The sequence below is a fragment of the Bombina bombina genome, chromosome 4, assembly GCF_027579735.1.
Source record: "Bombina bombina isolate aBomBom1 chromosome 4, aBomBom1.pri, whole genome shotgun sequence".
Lineage (NCBI taxonomy): Eukaryota > Metazoa > Chordata > Amphibia > Anura > Bombinatoridae > Bombina > Bombina bombina.
In genome coordinates, this window is record NC_069502.1 from 241,943,758 (window position 1) to 241,966,600 (window position 22,843).

At 40.2% G+C, this 22,843-nt stretch overlaps 1 protein-coding gene across 2 annotated transcripts in view; it reads left to right on the forward strand.

The window, feature by feature from the left end:
- Positions 1-22,843, forward strand: part of LOC128656132 (calcium-binding protein 39) — a 101,467-nt gene that overhangs the window by 24,392 nt on the left and 54,232 nt on the right. For both annotated transcript variants that reach the window (XM_053709856.1, XM_053709857.1), the window contains 4 exons: positions 868-1,032; positions 1,379-1,497; positions 15,079-15,247; positions 15,423-15,482. In XM_053709856.1, the coding sequence (XP_053565831.1) occupies positions 868-1,032; positions 1,379-1,497; positions 15,079-15,247; positions 15,423-15,482 (513 nt within the window). The remainder of the gene's footprint in view (positions 1-867; positions 1,033-1,378; positions 1,498-15,078; positions 15,248-15,422; positions 15,483-22,843) is intronic.

Genomic DNA, 22,843 nt, shown 5'->3' on the forward strand with positions numbered 1-22,843 from the left:
GCTTATATTTAACTGAGAAACAAACTGATATAGTTTGATATGCATGAAATGAATAACCACAAAAATGAGTAGCAATCACAGGTACTATATTGTTTCTGTGTCACTCAATCCCTGTCTTTGGTCACTGTGTCCCCTGCTGATGATACTGTTTGTCTGTAGATACTAATACTTGTATGTTTAAATGGTATTGACCTGTCTTCTCATGTTCTTCTTGTATCTTATCTTTAAATTATACTTAGGATCTTTTTGTGGAAGACTGTTGTGCTAATAACTCTGTACAAAACGCATGTCTATTTGGTTGTTATGTGTTTTAAACTGGAATGCTGCCAGAGATGCATTGCTTGTACACATGGGAAAGTGAACATACTTTATAATCTCACATTTAACAGCTTACACTCCCAGTCTCCAAGCTATTATTTGTAGATTAGGCTGTATGATCTAAAGGTTCCTACATCTTCTTTGACTCCCATGTCCAAGCTTTTGTAAAAGGGTAGTTGAATTTTTTTCTTTATTTGTGCAGCATTTTTAATGATTAGCTATTTATATACTGCACTTTATATTCTACCATGTTCATTTGATCTGTGAGCAAGGAATACAACTTAAATGTGTGCATATATAGACACATATAAACTCTAACCTTATAAATACAACATTTCAGAATTGATCATTTAAATAAAAAATAGGGATTTTTAGTTAACCTTGTATGACTAGTAGCCAGTTGTTTTACTCAGAAATTTTATGGAATCCTAGCGTAACACAGACCAATATAAACCCAAAGGGTTGTTTATTATTCTGAAATGCTTTCCTGGAAAACTGAAAAAGAGTAGTGGTATTTGCCGCCTTTAATCTAGTAGTTTTGTTTTATAGGCAACTGAAGAAGTGTCTAAAAACCTGGTGGCCATGAAAGAGATTTTATATGGGACAAATGAGAAAGAGCCTCAGACAGAAGCCGTGGCACAGCTGGCTCAGGAACTCTACAACAGTGGTCTCTTAGGAACGCTCGTGGCTGACCTGCAGCTTATAGATTTTGAGGTGACAATTTATATTTAGTATCTAAAAAATTACTTTAAAAATTACAGTGCCCTCTACTCATGATCTGCATGTGCTCAATAACATATGGAGATGTTTGAGTGAGAGGCAGTAGCTTCAGAAACATAATTCACACATGACAGTGACCTCAATAAGTAATAAGGAAGTTGGTATTGTCATGTCGTCCATAAGAGACAGTGACATATTTACACAACAGGTGGTACTTTTATTATTTTAAACTGTAAATGCTAATAACTTTTATAAAGCAATATGTTGAATAATTACTAAGGCTAGTTTGCGTAGTATCCATACAAGTGTTACATGATCATGGTACATATTCTGTTTTCAGGGCAAGAAGGATGTTGCTCAAATCTTTAACAATATTTTACGAAGACAGATTGGCACACGGACCCCAACAGTGGAATATATTTGCACCCAGCAGAATATTCTTTTCATGCTCCTTAAAGGGTAAGAACCATGTCATGATATATGTAGGTAGGAACAAAGGTGCTTTCTGAATCTGTCCAGCAGGAAAACACATTTAGCCTCTGTGCGCATTTTGGTAGTAACAAAGAAAACGGACTATACTGTATAATCATATCCAATGTATTTGATTTAACTGTGGAAAATGAACTCTGCTAATAATGCTTATAAATTTATTTAAAGGTTATCCCTCTCACTCTTATTAAACATGCAAAATGTAGTTTCACAAAATGTTATATATATATATATATATATACTAACATTAATTGTAACAAAAAAGTAGTTTCCCAAATTTACTTTAATTATCAAATTGTACACAGTTTTGCACAATTTCTGAGGCACCAGCTACTACCAAGCATGGGCAAGAGTTCAGTGTATACGTATATGAGTCTATGATTGGCTGATACATGATACAGGGGGCCAGCAAGTTGAAATACATTTTAAAATTGGTAAAAAAAAATGTTTACCTGGTAAATTCATTTCTTTGATGGTTTAGAGTCCCCAAGCTATTAGTCCTGGGATTCAACTCCTGGCCACTAGGAGGAGGCAAATATTCCGAAAGCACTAAGAACACTTAATACCTCCCACCCCTTTGGTATTCTAGTCAGACGTATAGCCAAGAAAGTCAAAAGGTAGGAAAGGACAAAGTAGGGAAAATGAGGTGCTAGATAGAACTGCTGCCAGAAAAAAATAAGTACAAAATAAAATGGGTGGGTTTTGTGGACTTTCACCACCATGAAAGAAATTAATTTATCAGTTAAGCATACTTTTTTTCTTTTATAAGTTGGAGAGCGTCCACAAGCCATTAGTCTTGTGAACTAATACCCAAGCTGTGGAGTCCATGAGTAAGACTAATGCCTGAAGGACTTCCCTACCAATCAAAGTGGTAGAATTTAGAGAGAGTATGTTGCTGCCTTGCAAATGTATTCAATATAATCCTCATTATTAAAAATCCACAAAGAAGAAACTGATCTAGAAAAAAGGGCAATAATGCGTTTTGGAAAAAGATTATCCTGCCTCCAAGTTAACCTTGGTCATCAGGAGATTTTAGCAGAAGAGCTAAAGAAACAAATGTTGAACTCTGACTTTTACGTGGACCAAGGGACAAACAAATTAAAGAATTGTCTAAAAGCCTTTATTTGATAGTAGAATTCTAATGCTCTTCATCAAATTAATGATTTGGATTAGGACAAGGAGATGGGCTATAATCCCCTGATTTATACCCGAAAAATCACTTTAGGTAAAAAAAAAAAAAAATCAGAACGTTTAGGTTAAAAAAAGATATTGCTAAAAACAACAACAAACTTCCAAGACAAAAGCTAAATTTCCCAAGCGTGCAGGTTCGAAAAGACACCTGTAACGCTTGTAAAAAAATAAATTAATGTTTCAAGGAGAAGAAATTGGTTGAGAGGCTGGATATGTCCTGACTAAGCCTGAACAAAGCCTTGATGTCAAGACACTTGGCAAACTTCCTGTAGTATGAAACATCTGAATATGTCTCTTTAAAGAGTTGGCAGATAAGTCATTGTCCGAACTGACTTGCGATGAGAAGAATTCTAAAAGAACAGCTAAAACCCTAGTTTTCAAAAGCAGGCAAACGCTTCCAAATCATTTGAGAAATTTTACTTTATGGCCTGAAATAAGGATTTCAATATAGCATCAATAAAACTAAAAAAAAAAAAAAATTTGGTATACAATCACTAATCCATCTAGATGAGAAACTCGAGATCTTGATGATTGGAGAAAGCTTGACATCTGAGTTAGATTTGCAAACCAAGTTCTGTGGGTCCTGACTGGAGCATTCAGATTAATTAAGAATGCTCTATTCAATTCAAACTATGTCTCTTAGAAACGGACGTCATCAGCTCTATTTCTGGTAGACCCCGTTGTTCCTCAATCTAGTAGAAAACTACTTGGGGAAAAGATTCCTGTGTAAGGGATTATCTATTAAGGAAATCTGCCTCCCAGATTTCCTTACTGGGTTGCAAAATATAGAAAATGTTTGTGTCCAATCAAAAAACATTGAGACTTGCTAAATTATTGCTAAGGAACTGCTAGTTCCCCCTTGATGCACATAAGCCACAGCTGTAACATGGCTTAAATGAAAACTCTGATAAGGCTCTCCTTTCAGAAGAGGAAAGCCCTGAAGGGAACTAAAGATAGCACTAAGTCTAAGATAATTGTTGTTAACCAAACTCCCTGTGCTCTCCTGGACCTCCAGACTTAATCCCAATCCCAGAGAATGGTGTCTGCAGATATTATTTTACAAGTTGGGCAAATATAAAGACGTCCCCAGAAAAATAGTTTGGAAAACTATCCACTGAAGAATCCTATAGGATTCTATGAGCTAGCTGATTAAGATTTTTCACCATTGTCAAAGTAAGCAAAGTTGAAGAACATCTGATGCTGCAATCATCAGACCTAACACTTCCATAAATATGCATTGGAAATTTAGTTTAGCAGTGAGCAAGCTGACTTTTATTTTGATCCCTGATCCTTTAGAGAAAGCTGCATAGTCGCTGAGTCTATAATGACTCCTAGAAATAAGACTCTTGATAAACGAAAAATAGGACTCTTTAATTCTCCAACCATGTCTGCAAAGAACCAACAGTAAACGGCTGATATGAAAATACAGCTGAAGGAAACAATGGAGTCGGACTCAATATTTCATCCAGGTTTAGAACCACTGAACTACATGTTTTTTTTTTTTTTATTACAGACAAGAGAGTTCCTAGAACCTTCGTAAAAAAATTCTGGTTGCTTTAGATAGACCAGATTGAAGAGCCTCCAACTAAAAAGGTTTGTCCTAAAAGGCAAATCTTAGAACTGGAGATGGTCTAGGAAGAGGAACGAAAGGCATCCTCCATATTAAACATTGTCAGAAATTGACCCTGTTAAATAAGGGGTAGAATTGTCCAGATTGTTACTATTTTGAAAATTTAGTTAACGTCATTAAGTCCAGAATTGGTCCGAAACTTCCCAAAACAGCAGTAATACAGATTCCTTTAAAGGCAAGAGCAGCATTAGACTGTTAGAATGTCTAGTGTGATTCATTTTGGAATTTCATAGCTGAACTGGTAACAATCCTGCAAAATAGATCATTTTAAAGTGATGGTAAACTTTCCCCTTTGTATAAACAGATCCGGAATGTTAGCAATCTTTTAGCTTGAGTTTAATTGATCAGTTGTAATGAAGATATGGTAGAACTTACTTTTTAATGTATCACTGAAATTCAAATCCCCTGTGCTCTGGCAGGCCACTTCAACTTTTTTTTTTTTGTGAGTTAACCATTTGAACTGTTCTCTTATCGTCGATCTAGCCATACGGCACTTGCACGGTGACGATTTTTGCATATTTTTTTTTTAGCTAGAGCGCCGATTGGAAAACAGTTAAAACCGTTATGAGTAAAATATACTGCTCATTTCAAATTGCATATTGCATTTTCTTTTTAATATGCCTTTGTTGATTATGCAATTCTACTGTATTTAATGGTCTTAAATACCAATATTTTTACGTTTCTGTATTCGTTAGAAATATGTAAGCTTAAATATGTACAATGGTGTATTACAATTTGAAACATTTCTTCAACTCAGTGTTCATTTAATCTAGCTTTGAAAATGTTTATTAACCCATTCATTTATATAAGCAATGTAACATATCCCTGTTACAGTCTAGTGCTTTTTATAGTGTTTTCTCTGAGCCTCTGTTTCTCCCTTTCCTTGCCTGTGCATTCTTCCCAAAGTCTTTTTATAATCCTCCATTTTCTCTTGTAAGGTGTATCCAGTCCACGGATCATCCATTACTTGTGGGATATTCTCATTCCCAACAGGAAGTTGCAAGAGGACACCCACAGCAGAGCTGTTATATAGCTCCTCCCCTAACTGCCATATCCAGTCATTCTCTTGCAACTCTCAACAAGCATGGAGGTAGTAAGAGAGAGAAATATAGTTAGTTTTTTTTCTTCAATCAAACGTTTGTTATTTTTAAATGGTACCGGAGTTGTACTATTTTATCCCAGGCAGTAAATAGAAGAAGAATCTGCCTGAGTTTTCTATGATCTTAGCAGGTTGTAACTAAGATCCATTGCTGTTCTCACATATGTCTGAGGAGAGAGGTAACTTCATCGGGCGAATGGCGTGCAGGTTACTCTGCTATGAGGTATGTGCAGTTACAATTTTTTTCTAGAAATGGAAATGCTAGAAAATGCTGCTGATACCGGATTAATGTAAGTTAAGCCTGAATACAGTGATTTAATAGCGACTGGTATCATGCTTACTTTCAGGGGTAATACCCTTATAAAATTGCAATATAAAACGTTTGCTGGCATGTTTAATCGTTTTTATATATGCTTTGGTGATAAAACTTTATTGGGGCCTAGTTTTTTCCACATGGCTGGCTTAAATTTTGCCTAGAAACAGTTTCCTGAGGCTTTCCACTGTTGTAGTATGAGTGGGAGGTGCCTATTTTAGCGCTTTTTTGCGCAGTTAAAATTACAGACTGAGACATCCAGCTTCCCTCAGAAGTCCCCTGAATGCTATAGGACATCTCTAAAGGGCTCAAAGGCTTTCCAAAGTCGTTTATTGGGGAAGGTAGGGCCACAGCAGAGGCAGTTTGTTGTGACTGTTAAAAAAAAGTCTATCGTTTTTTTTTTATCCATTTTTTTGAACTAAAGGGTTAATCATCCATTTGCAAGTGGGTGCAATGCTCTGTTAGCTTATTACATACACTGTAAACATTTTGTTTGATTTACTGCCTTTTTTCACTGTTTTTCAAATTTTGACAAAATTTGTTTCTCTTAAAGGCACAGTACCGTTTTTTATATTTGCTTGTTAACTTGATTTAAAGAGTTTTCCAAGCTTGCTAGTCTCATTGCTAGTCTGTACAAACATAGAGGAAACTCCTTGTTCATTATGTTTAAAAGCCATGGTGGAACCCCCTCTTAGAATGTGTACCAAATGTACTGATTTCACTTTAAGCAATAAAGATCATATTCTGTCTTTAAAAAATGTATCACCAGAGGAATCTGACGAGGGGGAAGTTATGCCGACTAACTCTCCCCACGTATCAGATCCTTTGACTCCCGCTCAAGGGACTCACGCTCAAATGGCGCCAAGTACATCTAGGGCGCCCATAGCGATTACTTTACAAGACATGGCGGCAGTCATGGATAATACACTGTCAGCGGTATTAGCCAGACTACCTGAATTTAGAGGTAAGCGAGATAGCTCTGGGGTTAGACGAAATGCAGAGCATACTGACGCTTTAAGAACCATGTCTGTTACTGCCTCACAATATCCAGAAGCTGAGGAAGGAGAGCTTCAGTCTGTGGGTGATGTTTCTGACTCAGGAAAGATACCTGATTCTGATATTTCTACATTTAAATTTAAGCTTGAACACCTCCGCGTGTTGCTCAGGGAGGTTTTAGCTGCTCTGAATGACTGTGATACAATTGCAATGCCAGAGAAATTGTGTAGACTGGATAAATACTATGCAGTGCCGGTGTGTACTGATGTTTTTCCAATACCTAAAAGGTTTACAGAAATTATTAATAAGGAATGGGATAGACCAGGTGTGCCGTTCTCTCCCCCTCCTATTTTTAGAAAAATGTTTCCAATAGACGCCACCACACGGGACTTATGGCAGACAGTCCCTAAGGTGGAGGGAGCAGTTTCTACTCTAGCAAAGCGTACTACTATCCCTGTTGAGGACAGTTGTGTTTTTTTAGATCCAATGGATAAAAAATTAGGTTACCTTAAGAAAATGTTTATTCAACATGGTTTTATCCTACAGCCCCTTGCATGCATTGCTCCTGTCACTGCTGCTGCGGCGTTCTGGTTTGAGTCTCTAGAAGAGGCTTTACAGGTAGCGACTCCATTGGATGACATACTTGGCAAGCTTAGAGCACTTAAGCTAGCCAATTCTTTTGTTTCTGATGCCATTGTTCATTTGACTAAACTAACGGCTGAGAATTCTGGTTTTGCTATACAGGCGCGCAGGGCGCTATGGCTTAAATCATGGTCAGCTGACGTGACTTCAAAATCTAAGCTGCTTAACATTCCCTTCAAGGGGTAGACCCTATTCGGGCCTGGTTTGAAGGAGATTATTGCTGATATCACTGGAGGAAAAGGTCATGCCCTTCCTCAGGACAGGTCCAAATCAAGGGCCAAACAGTCTAATTTTCGTGCCTTTCTAAACTTCAAGGCAGGTGCGGCATCAACTTCCTCTAATGCAAAACAAAGGGAACTTTTGCTCAGTCCAAGACGGTCTGGAGACCAAACCAGACCTGGAACAAAGGTAGGCAGGCCAAAAAGCCTGCTGCTGCATCTAAGACATCATGAAGGAACGGCCCCCTATACGGTAACAGATCTAGTAGGGGGCAGACTTTCACTCTTCGCCCAGGCGTGGGCAAGAGATGTCCAGGATCCCTGGGCGTTGGAAATTATATCCCATGGATATCTTCTGGACTTCAAAGCTTCCCCCCCAAAAGGGAGATTTCACCTTTCACAATTATCTGCAAACCAGATAAAGAGAGAGGCATTCTTACACTGTATACAAGATCTCCTAGTTATGGGAGTGATCCATCCAGTTCCAAAGGAGGAACAGGGACAGGGTTTTTACTCAAATCTGTTTGTGGTTCCCAAAAAAGAGGGAACCTTCAGACCAATTTTGGATCTAAAGATCTTAAACAAATTCCTCAGAGTTCCATCATTCAAGATGGAAACTATTCGTAGCATCCTACCTATGATCCAGGAGGGTCAATATATGACTACAGTGGATTTAAAGGATGCTTATCTTCACATTCCGATACACAAAGATCATCATCGGTTTCTCAGGTTTGCCTTTCTAGACAGGCATTACCAGTTTGTAGCTCTTCCCTTTGGATTAGCTACAGTCCCAAGAATCTTTACGAAGGTTCTAGGGTCGCTTCTGGCGGTCCTAAGGCCATGGGGCATAGCAGTGGCCCCTTATTTAGACGACATCCTGATACAGGCGTCAAACTTCAAAATTGCCAAGTCTCATACGGACGTAGTACTGGCATTTCTGAGGTTGCATGGGTGGAAAGTGAACGAGGAAAAGAGTTCTCTATCCCCACTCACAAGAGTTTCCTTCCTAGGGACTCTGATAGATTCTGTAGAAATGAAAATTTACCTGACTGAGTCCAGGTTATCAAAGCTTCTAAATTCCTGCCTTGTTCTTCATTCCATTCCGCGCCCTTTGGTGGCTCAGTGTATGGAAGTAATCAACTTAATGGTAGCGGCAATGGACATAGTGCTGTTTGCACGCTTACATCTCAGACCGCTGCAACTATGCATGCTCAGTCAGTGGAACGGGGATTACACAGATTTGTCCCCTCTACTAAATCTGGATCAAGAGACCAGGGATTCTCTTCTCTGGTGGCTATCTCGGGTCCATCTGTCCAAAGGTATGACCTTTCGCAGGCCAGATTGGACAATTGTAATAACAGATGCTAGCCTTCTAGGTTGGGGTGCAGTCTGGAACTCCCTGAAGGCTCAGGGACAGTGGACTCAGGAGGAGACCCTCCTTCTAATAAATATTCTGGAACTGAGAGCGATATTCAATGCTCTTCAGGTTTGGCCTCAGTTAGCAACTCTGAGGTACATCAGATTTCAGTCGGACAACATCACGACTGTGGCTTACATCAACCATCAAGGGGGAACAAGAAGTTCCCTAGCGATGTTAGAAGTTTCAAAAATAATTTGCTGGGCAGAGATTCACTCTTGCCACCTATCAGCTATCCATATCCCAGGTGTAGAGAACTGGGAGGCGGATTTTCTAAGTCGTCAGACTTTTCATCCGGGGGAGTGGGAACTCCATCCGGAGGTGTTTGCACAATTGATTCATCGTTGGGGCAAACCAGAACTGGATCTCATGGGGTCTCGCCAGAACGCCAAGCTTCCTTGTTACGGATCCAGGGATCCCAAGGCGACGCTGATAGATGCTCTATCAGTGCCCTGGTCTTTCAACCTGGCTTATGTTTCCACCGTTTCCTCTGCTCCCTCGACTGATTGCCAAGATCAAGCAGGAGAGAGCATCGGTGATTTTGATAGCGCCTGTGTGGCAACGCAGGACCTGGTATGCAGATCTAGTGGACATGTCATCCGTTCCACCATGGACTCTGCCTCTGAGACAGGACCTTCTACTTCAGGGTCCTTTCAACCATCCAAATCTAATTTCTCTGAGACTGACTGCCTGGAGATTGAACGCTTGATTCTATCAAAGCGTGGCTTCTCCGAGTCAGTCATTGATACCTTAATACAGGCACGAAAGCCTGTCACCAGGAAAATTTACCTTAAGATATGGCGTAAATATCTTTATTGGTGTGATTCCAAGGGTTAGTCATGGAGTAAGGTCAGGATTCCCAGGATATTATCCTTTCTCCAAGAAGGTTTGGAAAAAGGATTGTCAGCTAGTTCCTTAAAGGGACAGATTTCTGCTCTGTCTATTCTTTTGCACAAGCGTCTGGCAGATGTTCCAGACGTTCAGGCGTTTTGTCAGGCTTTAGTTAGAATCAAGCCTGTGTTTAAACCTGTTGCTCCGCCATGGAGCTTAAATTTGGTTCTTAAGGTTCTTCAAGGAGTTCCGTTTGAACCTCTTCATTCCATAGATATCAAACTTTTATCTTGGAAAGTTCTTTTTTTGGTAGCTATTTCCTCGGCTCGTAGAGTCTCCGAGTTATCTGCCTTACAATGTGATTCTCTTTATCTGATTTTCCATACGGATAAGGTAGTCCTGCGTACCAAACCTGTGTTTTTACCTAAGGTGGTATCTAACAAGAATATCAATCAAGAGATTGTTGTTCCATCCTTGTGTCCTAATCCTTCTTCAAAGAAGGAACGTCTATTGCACAATCTGGACGTGGTCCGTGCTTTAAAGTTTTACTTACAAGCTACTAAAGATTTTCGTCAAACATCTGCTTTGTTTGTTGTCTACTCTGGACAGAGGAGAGGTCAAAAGGCTTCGGCAACCTCTCTTTCTTTTTGGCTAAGAAGCATAATCCACTTAGCCTAGAAAGGATTACAGCTCATTCTTCTAGAGCTGTGGCTTCCACTTGGGCCTTTTAAAAATGAGGCTTCTGTTGAACAGATTTGCAAGGCGGCGACTTGGTCTTCGCTTCATACTTTTTCCAAATTCTACAAATTTGATACTTTTGCTTCTTCGGAGGCTATTTTTGGGAGAAAGGTTTTACAGGCAGTGGTACCTGCCTTGTTCCTCCCTTCATCCGTGTACTTTAGCTTTGGTATTGGTATCCCACAAGTAATGGATGATCCGTGGACTGGATACACCTTACAAGAGAAAACACAATTTATGCTTACCTGATAAATTTATTTCTCTTGTGGTGTATCCAGTCCACAGCCCGCCCTGTCTTTTTAAGGCAGGTAATTTTTAAATTTAAACTACAGTCACCACTGCACCCTATGGTTTCTCTTTTCTTTGCTTGTTTTCGGTCGAATGACTGGATATGGCAGTTAGGGGAGGAGCTATATAACAGCTCTGCTGTGGGTGTCCTCTTGCAACTTCCTGTTGGGAATGAGAATATCCCACAAGTAATGGATGATCCGTGGACTGGATACACCACAAGAGAAATAAATTTATCAGGTAAGCATAATTTGTGGGGTTTTATTTTATTTTTTTAGTGCACTTTGAGGCACCAGCTCTTACTAAGCATGTGTAGGAGTTCACAGTATATACTGATTGGCTTATGGGCTATCACATGATATATGGAGACAGGGAAATTAAATTCAACTTTGTGACACAAATGCTGAAGATGTCTGCAGCATTTGAGTAATTTCGGGTCAGCCTAAAATTGCAATGCACACATTTATGGATTTTTGTACAACCCTAGAGTTTGGAGTGCTACAACCTGTTCCCACCTCAGAGCAAAGCCAAGTGTTTTATTCAGATGTATTAACTGTCCCAAGCCAGTTTCCACCTTAGGTCTTGGTAGTTCATTAAGTAGCCACCTTTCAAAATGGAGTCCCTCCATGCCATCCTTATTCCTATAGAACCAGACCATTGCACTATCTACTTAAGGGCTTAAAGAGTCGGTCTACTCAAAAATGATTCGGATAGGTCATGCAATTTTAAAGAACTTTCCACTTTACTTTTATCATCAAATTTGCTTTGTTCTCTTTCTTTGTTAAAAGCTAAACCTAGGTAGGCTCAAATGCTAATTTCTAAGCCCATGAAGGCTGCCTCTGTATTTTTTTAGATAGACAGCGCTAGTTTATGTGTCATATAGATAGCCCTGTGCTCACAGCCGTGGAGTTACTCATCATGAGTCAACACTGATTGGCTAAAATACAAGTCTGTTAACAGAACTGAAATAAGGGGGCAGAGGTAAAAAGTATATTAATATAACCATGTTGGTTATGCAAAACTAGGGAATGGGTATTAAAGGGATTATCTAACTTTTTTAACAAACATTCTGTAGTAGACTGTGCCTTTTAAGGACAAATATATTCATTTTCCCATTTACCTATCCAGCACTTGGCATTTGTGCCTCTTCATTTTGGTTGTCACAGCTCCAAGAGTGTCCATTCTTTAGCCAATTTGATTAATTTAATGCTTCAAAGACCCAACCTTTGTAAGTATGGGCACATTTTACTATGTCTCTGCCTTATTTATGAGAGAGCCATAATAAACTTCCTTGAAACAATTCATCAAGGCAGCCTCTTGGCTTTCCTTATGTTCACAAATTTTTATTAGTAAAATGTGTGTACATCGCAAGCAGCATTTGAAAGGAAAGCCTTAAACAGTACTTCAGTCCTATGTAGTGATATTTATTTTTCTTGTCTTTATATGAGTAGCTTTTGGTACTGACCCACTAGTACCAATATGATATTTCGAGTTGGAATAAGTCAATGTATCCACGCTCATGCAAACACCTGCCATATTATACCTACAGTGCATTCAGAAAGTATTCAGACCTCAATTCATTTTTTTTTCTTCACATCAATCTTCACTCCATAGCCCATAATGACAAAGCAAAAAGCAGATTTTTGCAAATTTATCAAAAAGAAAAGAACTAAAATATCAAATTGCCCTTAACTCGGTGATTACATCCTCAAGTCTTTTTGGTTATGATGCAACACCTGGATTTGGGGATTTTATGCCATTCTTCTTTGCAGATCCTCTCAAGCTCTAAAGGTTGTTTTGGGACCTTCGCTGGACAGCCATTTTTTTAGGTCTTTTCAGAGATGAATTTAAGTCGGGGCTCTGGCTGGGCCACTCAAGGACAGTCGCAGAGTTGTTCCTAAGACATTTTTGCTATGTCTTAGCTGTGTGCTTAGGGTCATTGTCCTTTTGGGGGATTAAACTTCGGCTCAGAGTGATCAGAGTGATCTGCACCAGGTTTTCATTAAGGATATCTCTGTATTTTGCTGCGTTCAGTTTTTCCTCATAGCCTGACCGGGCTTTCATGTGTTTTGCACTGAGGAAAGGCTTTCGTCTGCCATAAAGCTCATATTGGTGGAGTGTTGCAGTGATGGCTGTCCTTCTACAAGTTTCTCCTATTTCCACACATGATCTCTGGAGCTTGACCAGCTTGACTATTCCGTTCTTGGTTACCAAGGCCCTTCTCCCCCTATTGCTCAGTTTTTCCAGATGGCTAGCTCTAGGTAGAGTCTTGGTTGTTCCAAACCTCTTCCATCTAGGAATTATGGAGGTCACTGTGCTTTTTGGAACCTTCAATGTAGTCAAGATTTATATGTAGCTTTCACCAGACCCAATCCTGTTTCTGAGCTCGACCTCATGGTTGGTTTTTGCTCTGATATGCATTTTCTGCTATGAAACCTCATACAGAGAGGTGTGTGTGCCTTTCCAAATCATATCTATTCAATTTAATTTGCAACAGGTGGATTCCAATCAGTGTAGAAACATCTCAAAGATAATCCAGAGAAATGGGATGCAGCTGCGCTAAATTTTAAGTGTGATAGCAAAGGCTGAATACTTGTGTCAATGTGATATTTGTTTTTCAAAAATCTGTTTTTTGCTTTGTCATTTTGGAGTATGGAGTGTAGATTTATGTGAAAAAGTAATTGAAACCATTTTAGCATAAGGCTGCAACATGTGGGAAAAAAGTGAAGTGGTACAGCCTTCCTTTTTTTTTTTTTTTTCCTGTACAACACCATGTCCTTTTAGAGATCACTGGAAACATGGAGTATGATAACATGATATTCATTTTAAAAAAAAGTGACGAGACACATTTTAATCAAGCTTGCTTGGTCTATTTAGGTCTATTAGTCATAATCTCAGTTCACTTTTCCCCTACTTCCTGCCTTGCCAATAGAGCTAATATTGATGCTAATAGAGGATACTCTAAGAATGTGTTGGAGGCTTCTTCGTATTCCAAGAGTAAACAAGGCTATTTACCCAGAAGTATCAAAATATGATTCTATAAATGTACCTGTGAGCAAGTATATTATTTTATGTAGAGATAACATTCTGTGTTTATTATTTTTTCAGTTTCACGTTCAGCTGTTGTATTCTTTTTCTTTGTCTCTTGCTTTATCCACAGTTTTGCCATTACCTCCTTTTAATATGACAAGGTTCTGTGTCATTGATATCCAATTACCAGTGTCTGTCTGTTTTCTTTAGATTTTCACTTGCACTTTCTGAATCTCTTGCCTATCATATAAATTATTTCCTCCCTCATTATGCCTTATTGCTTTTAAAGGGACATTACAGCCAAAATTGTAATCCACATGGATGCATTTCAGTTTTGAATAGAAGCATTTTTGTAATATACATGTATTGCAAAAATTCTTCTAATAATAGTTATAGCGGTTTCAAAAGTGTTTAAGTATGCACCGTGCACCAGCATTTTAAACACATTACTTGCTCAGGGAGCCTAAGTGGCTTATACCATCATGACTGTTTAATTGCTGACATGATACAAGCCACACTGGTTCTCTGAGCAGCTGCAGTATTTAGCAGTTGATTTATCAAAGTCAACCCCCTACGGCTGCAGGTTCTCACAAGAGAACATGTTCGCCGTATCTAACAAGCAGCGGTCATCAGACCGCTGCTTCCCTAATCTTTCGCCACTTCTTAGGTTGCGAAATTCAATCTCCTTGGTCTTATCCGACCAGGGAGATTGACAGCTAATGTCCGCGCGTGATTTCCTGTTTGCGGGCAGGGCGCGGGATTGCACGGGAGCACAAAATAGTGCTCATGATCAATGCTGAGTTCCGCCGGGGGAATTCAGCCCACCATAGGCGAGCTACGGCGGACAGGGGTACGTATGTGCGCCCCTGTCCGCCTCAGCTTGATAAATCGCCTCGCCCCCTTAAAATCTAGCTATTATTCACATGCACTTGCAGAGAAAAATACCAACACTCAAATTGTGATAATTTTTATTAGAAGTATTTTTGCCAATTCATGTATATTGCAAATATGTTTCAGTTGAAAGATTAATTCATCTTTGTGCATTTACATTTTGACTGGCATGTCCCTTTTAAACTTCTTACCTCACTTAGTTTGTCAGTTTGAATTCTGCATTGTTTTTCATTATTTGTCTTATGAATTCTCATATTATCTCATCAGGTACGAGTCTCCTGAGATTGCTCTAAACTGTGGTATAATGCTACGAGAATGTATCCGGCATGAACCACTTGCCAAAATTATCTTGTGGTCGGAGCAGTTCTATGACTTTTTCAGATATGTAGAGATGTCTACGTTTGACATTGCATCTGATGCCTTTGCCACCTTTAAGGTAATACTTTTTAAAAACTCTACCATTGATATATTTGGTCATCTACCTGTTAATAAGTTCTTTACCAGCGTTTCATCCTTTATTTTTATTGAGGTTTTGTAACCTATGATGACTTCTCCTGTGTGGCCCCACACACTTGCTGGCATTTGTTAATAATTCTCTTCTCTAATTTCAGGACCTGCTCACAAGACATAAACTATTGAGTGCAGAATTTCTGGAGCAGCATTATGATCGTGTAAGACAATAGCACAAAACCCATAGCATGCTCTTTGTTACTGATTGTTCCTGTAATGTTAAATGTTCTTTGTATCCATTCACCTAAATAGACATCCTTTTCACTTTGGTGTTTACCAGAATTAAGCTTCCTTTGGTGATTTAAAGGGACATCATACCCTATTTTTTTCTTGATTCCAATATGGCATAAATTTAATAACTTTTCAATTTACTTCCGTTATCTAACTTGCTTCCTTCTCTCGATAGGCTTTTCTTGAAAAGCATACCTTGGTAGGCTCAGAAATGCACTGCTGGGAGGTGATTGGTAGCTACACATATATGCCTCTTGCCGTTGGCTAATCTGATGTGTTCAGTTAGCTCCCAGTAGTGCATTGCTGCTCCTTTAACAAAGGATAGCAAGAAGATGAAGCAAATTTGATAATAGAGCATACAATGTTAAAGGGACATTAAACCCAAAATTTTTATTTCATGATTCAGATAGAGAAAACAATTTTAAACATTCCAATTTACTTCTATTATCTAATTTGCTTAATTCTTTAGATATCCTTTGCTGAAGAAATAGCAATGCACATGGGTGAGCCAATCACAAGAGGCATATGTGTGCAGCCACCAATCAGAAGCTACTGAGCCTATCTAGATATGCTTTCCAGCAAGGAATATCAAGAGTGAAGCAAATTAGATAATAGAAGTAAATTAGAAAGTTGTTTAAAATTGCATGCTTTTTCTAAATCATGAAAGAGAAAAACATTTGGGTTTCATGTCCCTTTAAACAACTTCCCAATTTACTTCTATCTGAATCATGAACATTTTTTTACGTTTCATGTCTCAGTTAAATACCATGCTGCTTGTTTCTGATAAACAAAACATACATTCCCTGCTGTGGCATGAACACAATGAGTTTACTCTCTTGGACATATTGACCCACTTCCTACCCTTATATTACTGATTAGCTACTTAAAGGAACACTCAAGTCAAAATTAAACTTTAATGATTCAGATAGAGCACACAATTTTAAACAAATTTCCAATTTACTTCCATTATCTAATTTTGCACAATCTTTCTATATTGCACTCATTCTGAGGCACCAGCTCCTACTGAGCATGTGCAAGAATTCATAGAATATACGTATACACATTTTGTGATTGGCTGATGACTGTCACATGATGCTTGGTGTATTCAGTCCACGGATTCATCCTTACTTGTGGGATATTCTCAATCCCTACAGGAAGTGGCAAAGAGAGCACTCGGCAAAGCTGTCCATATAGCTCCCCTCAGGCTCCGCCCCCCCCAGTCATTCTCTTTGCCGCTCTAACAAGTAGCATCTCCACGTGAGGGTAAAGAGTATGTGGTGTTAGATTTGTAGTTTTTATTTCTTCAATCAAGAGTTTGTTATTTTAAAATAGTGCCGGTTTGTACTATTTACTCTGAGGCAGAAAGCGATGAAGATTTCTGCTGAGAGGAAAAAGATTTTAGCATGTTGTAACTAAAATCCATTGCTGTTCCCACACAGGACTGTTGAGTACAGGAGAACTTCAGTTGGGGGGAACAGTTTGCAGGCTTATACTGCTTAAGGTATGTTCAGTAATTTTTTCTAACAAGACCTGGTAGTGCTAGAAGACTGACAGAAATCCAATGAGGGAAGGTAAGCCATTTTCTGAGACACAGTATAGAATGATGGCTTCAGTTAAAGGCTTTAATACTGGCAGACACTGTGATGGGCTAAATCGATTACTTTATTAGGGTAATCTTATGTTTATTAAGCGTTTTAGACGTTGGAAACACTTTTTGGGGACTTTTTTATTCCTGGCATTTTGTAAAACAGCTAATCTGACTCAGAAAGGCCCCATTACTCTGGAGTGATGGAGGAGGGGGCCTCATTTTCGCGCCTCAAATTTGCAACACAGCTCCATGCAGCTTCATGTGCAGAGCCTTTAGAGTACTGGAGGACTTCAGGGAGGCCTAATTACACCTGCAATTAACCCTAAAGGAAGGTAAAGCCACAGCAAAAACTGTGAAATCGTACTGTAGTGGGTTAAACCGGGTGTTTACTTCATTTTGCTCCGGTTTGGGCATTAAGGGTTTAAACGATTTGAAAATTTGTGTGCAATCATTTCAAGGCATTAGGATCATATGGTGAAAATTTCATTAAGATCGGATGTTTTTTGATGATTTGGTAAAAAAAGTGTGTGCCTTTTATTATTTAAAGAGACAGTAACGTTTTTTCAACATTTTAGTGTTGTCTGAGCCTTCAGATAGACCTTGTTCTTTATGTTCAAAAGCCATGGCAGTACCCCCATTGCATTTATTTTTAAAGTGTGCAAAAACATCTAAGCATTTTAAAGATCATCCAGTGACAATTAAAAATGCTGCCCAGGATGATTCCTTAACGGAGGGTAATGAGGATAGTCCTTTTTCCTCCTTCCACGTCGTGTCTACACCAGTTACGCCCGCGAAAGCGATGCCTAATACCTCTAGCGCATTGGCCCCTATCACTTTACAACAATTAGCAGCAATAATGGATAATTCCCTTGCAGCATTTTTATCCAAACTGCCAGTTTTTCCAAGAAAGCGCGATAGCTCAGTTTTAAATACAGAGGATGAGCAATCTGAAGCTTTGGATAATTTATCTGTAGTACCCTCACAAAACTCAGAGGTAGCAGTGAGGGAAGGGCTGTCTGAGGGAGAAATTTCTGACACAGGAAAAGTTTCTCAGCAGGCAGAGTCAGATTCCTTAGCGTTTAAATTTAAGCTGGAACACCTCCGCGTCCTGCTTAAGGAGGTTTTAGCTACGCTGGATGATTGTGACCCCTTGGTGGTCCCTGAAAAATTGTGTAAGATGGACAGATTTCTAGAGGTCCCTGTATACACTGAGGCATTTCCGATCCCAAAGAGGGTGGCGGATATTGTGACTAAGGAGTGGGAGAGACCAGGTGTACCCTTTGTTCCCCCACCTATCTTTAAGAAAATGTTCCCCATAAACGACCCTAGGCGGGACGCGTGGCAGACGGTCCCTAAGGTAGAGGGGGCTGTTTCAACACTGGCTAAGCGTACAACTATACCAATAGAGGACAGTTGTGCTTTCAAAGATCCTATGGATAAAAAATTGGAAGGATTGCTGAAGAAAATTTTTGTTCAGCAAGGTTTTCTGCTTCAACCAATTGCCTGCATTATTCCGGTAACTACTGCAGCTGCATTTTGGTTTGAGGCTCTGGAGGAGTCGCTCCAGAGGGAGACTTCATACGATGAGGTCATGGATAGAATTCATGCTTTAAAGCTGGCTAATTCTTTTATCACTGATGCCGCTTTCCAATTAGCTAAGTTAGCGGCGAAAAACTCAGGTTTTGCCATCATGGCGCGAAGAGCGCTTTGGCTCAAATCGTGGTCGGCAGATGTGTCGTCCAAAACGAAACTGTTAAATATTCCCTTCAAGGGGAAAACCATATTCGGCCCAGAGCTGAAATAAATTATTTCAGATATCACCGGGGGAAAGGGCCATGCTCTTCCACAAGATAGGCCGTTCAAGGCCAAAAACAAGGCTAATTTTCGCTCCTTTCGCAACTTCAGGAGCGGACCTGCTGCAACCTCTGCTGCCGCAAAGCAAGATAACACTTCACAGCCCAAAGCAACCTGGAAACCCTTGCAGGGCTGGAATAAGGGTAAACAGGCCAAGAAGCCTGCTCCTGCTACCAAGACAGCATGAAGGGGTAGCCCCCGATCCGGGACCGGATCTAGTAGGGGGCAGACTTTCTCTCTTTGCTCAGGCTTGGGCAAGAGATGTTCCAGATCCCTGGGCATTAGAAATAGTTGCTCAGGGGTACCTTCTAGAATTCAAGGATTCTCCCCCAAGGGGAAGGTTCCACATCTCTCGTTTGTCTTCAGACCAAACAAAGAAACAGGCGTTCTTACGCTGTGTAGAAGATCTTCTAAAAATGGGAGTGATACACCCAGTTCCAATTGCAGAACAAGGACTGGGCTTTTACTCAAACCTGTTGGTAGTTCCCAAAAAGGAAGGAACTTTCAGGACAATCCTGGATCTGAAAATTCGAAACAAATTCCTCAGAGTTCCGTCTTTCAAGATGGAAACCATTCGGACAATCTTGCCGATGATCCAGGAAGGTCAATATATGACTACCGTGGATCTAAAGGATGCGTATCTACATATTCCTATCCACAAAGATCACCATCAGTTCCTAAGGTTCGCCTTTCTGGACAAACATTACCAGTTCGTGGCCCTTCCTTTCGGGTTGGCCACCGCTCCCAGAATTTTCACAAAGGTGCTAGGGTCCCTCCTAGCGATTCTAAGACCGCGGGGCATTGCAGTAGCACCTTACCTAGACGACATATTAATACAGGCGTCGCCCTTTCACAGAGCCAAGGCTCATACGGACATCGTTCTGGCCTTTCTAAGGTCTCATGGGTGGAAGGTGAACGTAGAAAAGAGTTCTCTGTCCCCGCTCACAAGGGTTCCCTTTCTGGGAACACTAATAGACTCGGTAGAAATGAAAATCTTTCTGACAGAGGTCAGGAAGTCAAAACTGCTTAATACTTGCCGAGTTCTTCATTCCATTCCTCGGCCTTCCATGGCTCAATGCATGGAAGTAATTGGTTTAATGGTTGCGGCAATGGACGTTGTCCCTTTCGCCCGAATCCATCTCAGACCACTGCAGCTGTGCATGCTCAAACAGTGGAATGGAGATTATGCAGATTTGTCTCCTCAAATTCAAATGGATCAAAGAACCAGAGACTCTCTTCTCTGGTGGTTGTCTCAAGTTCACCTGTCTCAGGGAATGAGTTTCCGCAGACAGGAGTGGATCATTGTCACGACTGATGCCAGTCTGGTAGGCTGGGGTGCAGTCTGGAACTCCCTGAAGGCTCAGGGACTATGGTCTCGGGAAGAATCTCTTCTCCCGATAAACATTTTGGAGCTGAGAGCGATATTCAATATGCTCCAGGCGTGGCCTCAACTAGCAGAGGCCAAATTCATCAGGTTTCAGTCGGACAACATCACGACTGTGGCGTACATCAATCATTAGGGAGGAACAAAGAGTTTCCCTAGCGATGAAGGAAGTAACCAAGATCATCAAATGGGCGGAGGATCACTCCTGCCATCTATCTGCAATTCACATCCCAGGGGTAGACAACTGGGAGGCGGATTTTCGAAGTCGTCAGACTTTCCATCCGGGGGAGTGGGAACTCCACCCGGAGGTTTTTGCTCAGCTGACCCAGCTATGGGGTATTCCAGAGTTGGATCTGATGGCGTCCCGTCAGAACACCAAACTTCCCCTTTACGGATCCAGATTCAGGGATCCCAAGGCGGCATTGATAGATGCATTAATAGCGCCTTGGTCATTCAGTCTAGCTTATGTCTTCCCACCGTTTCCTCTTCTCCCTTGGCTAATAGCCAGAATCAAACAGGAGAAGGCTTTGGTAATTCTGATAGCGCCTGCGTGGCCACGCAGGACTTGGTATGCAGACCTAGTGGACATGTCATCGGTCCCACCATGGAAACTGCCATCGAGGCAGGATCTTCTAATCCAAGGTCCTTTCAAGCATCCAAATCTAGTTTCTCTGCAACTGACTGCTTGGAGATTGAACGCTTAATCCTAGCTAAGCGGGGTTTCTCTGATTCAGTTATGGATACTCTGATACAGGCCAGAAAGCCTGTCACCAGGAAAATTTACCATAAGATATGGCGGAAATATCTTTGGTGGTGTGAATCCAAGGGTTACTCGTGAAGTAAAGTTAGGATTCCAAGGATATTGTCTTTTCTCCATGAAGGTTTGGAGAAGGGTCTGTCAGCTAGTTCCTTAAAAGGACAGATATCTGCTCTGTCTATTCTGTTACACAAGCGTCTGGCAGCTGTACCAGACATTCAGGCGTTTGCACAGGCCCTAGTTAGAATCAAGCCTGTCTACAGACCTGTGGCTCCTCCATGGAGTCTAAATTTAGTTCTTTCAGTTCTTCAAGGGGTTCCGTTTGAACCTTTGCATTCCATAGATATCAAGTTATTATCTTGGAAAGTTTTGTTTTTTAGTAGCGATTTCTTCTGCTCGAAGAGTTTCAGAATTGTCTGCTTTGCAGTGTGATTCGCCCTATCTGGTGTTCCATGCAGATAAGGTTGTTTTACGCACTAAACCTGGTTTCCTTCCAAAGGTGGTTTCTAATAGGAATATTAACCAGGAAATCATTGTTCCTTCTCTGTGCCCTAATCCAGTTTCTAAGACGGAACGACTGTTGCACAATCTCGATGTGGTTCGTGCTTTAAAGTTCTATCTAAAAGCAACCAAAGATTTCAGACAAACATCATCCTTGTTTGTTATGTATTCTGGTAAGAGGAGAGGTCAGAAAGCGACTGCTACCTCTCTGTCATTTTGGCTGAAAAGCATCATCCGATTGGCTTATGAGACTGCTGGTAAGCAGCCTCCTGAACGAATTACAGCTCATTCCACCAGAGCTGTGGCTTCCACATGGGCTTTCAAGAATGAGGCTTCTGTTGAACAGATTTGTAAGGCAGCGACTTGGTCTTCACTGCATACATTCGCCAAATTTTATAAATTCGATACTTTTGCTTCTGCGGAGGCTATTTTTGGGAGAAAGGTTTTGCAAGCAGTGGTGCCTTCCGTTTAGGTTACCTGACTTGTTCCCTCCCTTCATCCGTGTCCTATTGCTTTGGTATTGGTATCCCACAAGTAAGGATGAATCCGTGGACTGAATACACCAATTAAGAGAAAACAGAATTTATGCTTACCTGTTAAATTACTTTCTCTTACAGGTGTATTCAGTCCACGGCCCGCCCTGATATTTAAGTCAGGTTCAAATTTAATTTACAATAACTACAGTCACCACTGCACCCTATGGTTCTCCTTTTTCTCCTAACCATCGGTCGAATGACTGGGGGGGCGGAGCCTGATGGGAGCTATATGGACAGCTTTGCTGTGTGCTCTCTTTGCCACTTCCTGTAGGGATTGAGAATATCCCACAAGTAAGGATGAATCCGTGGACTGAATACACCTGTAAGAGAAAGTAATTTATCAGGTAAGCATAAATTCTGTTATCTTTGAAATTTGTCAGAAAAAAGGTCTACTTGTGAAATTCAAACAAAGTGCTTCTGCATTGTCTTTTTATTATGCATTTGATTATGCAATTCTACTGTTTTTACTGTTCCTTTTAACAAGTACATACCATACCTCCTTTTAGCAATAAATAAAATGTGTATACACTTAAAAGGACATAAAACCTAAAAATCTCTACAACAAATAACACAAGAACGAAGCAAATTTAATAATAGAAGTAAATTAGAAACTTTTTTTTCCTTAAAATTGTATTCTCTACCTGAATGATGAAAAAAAATACTGCGTTTTG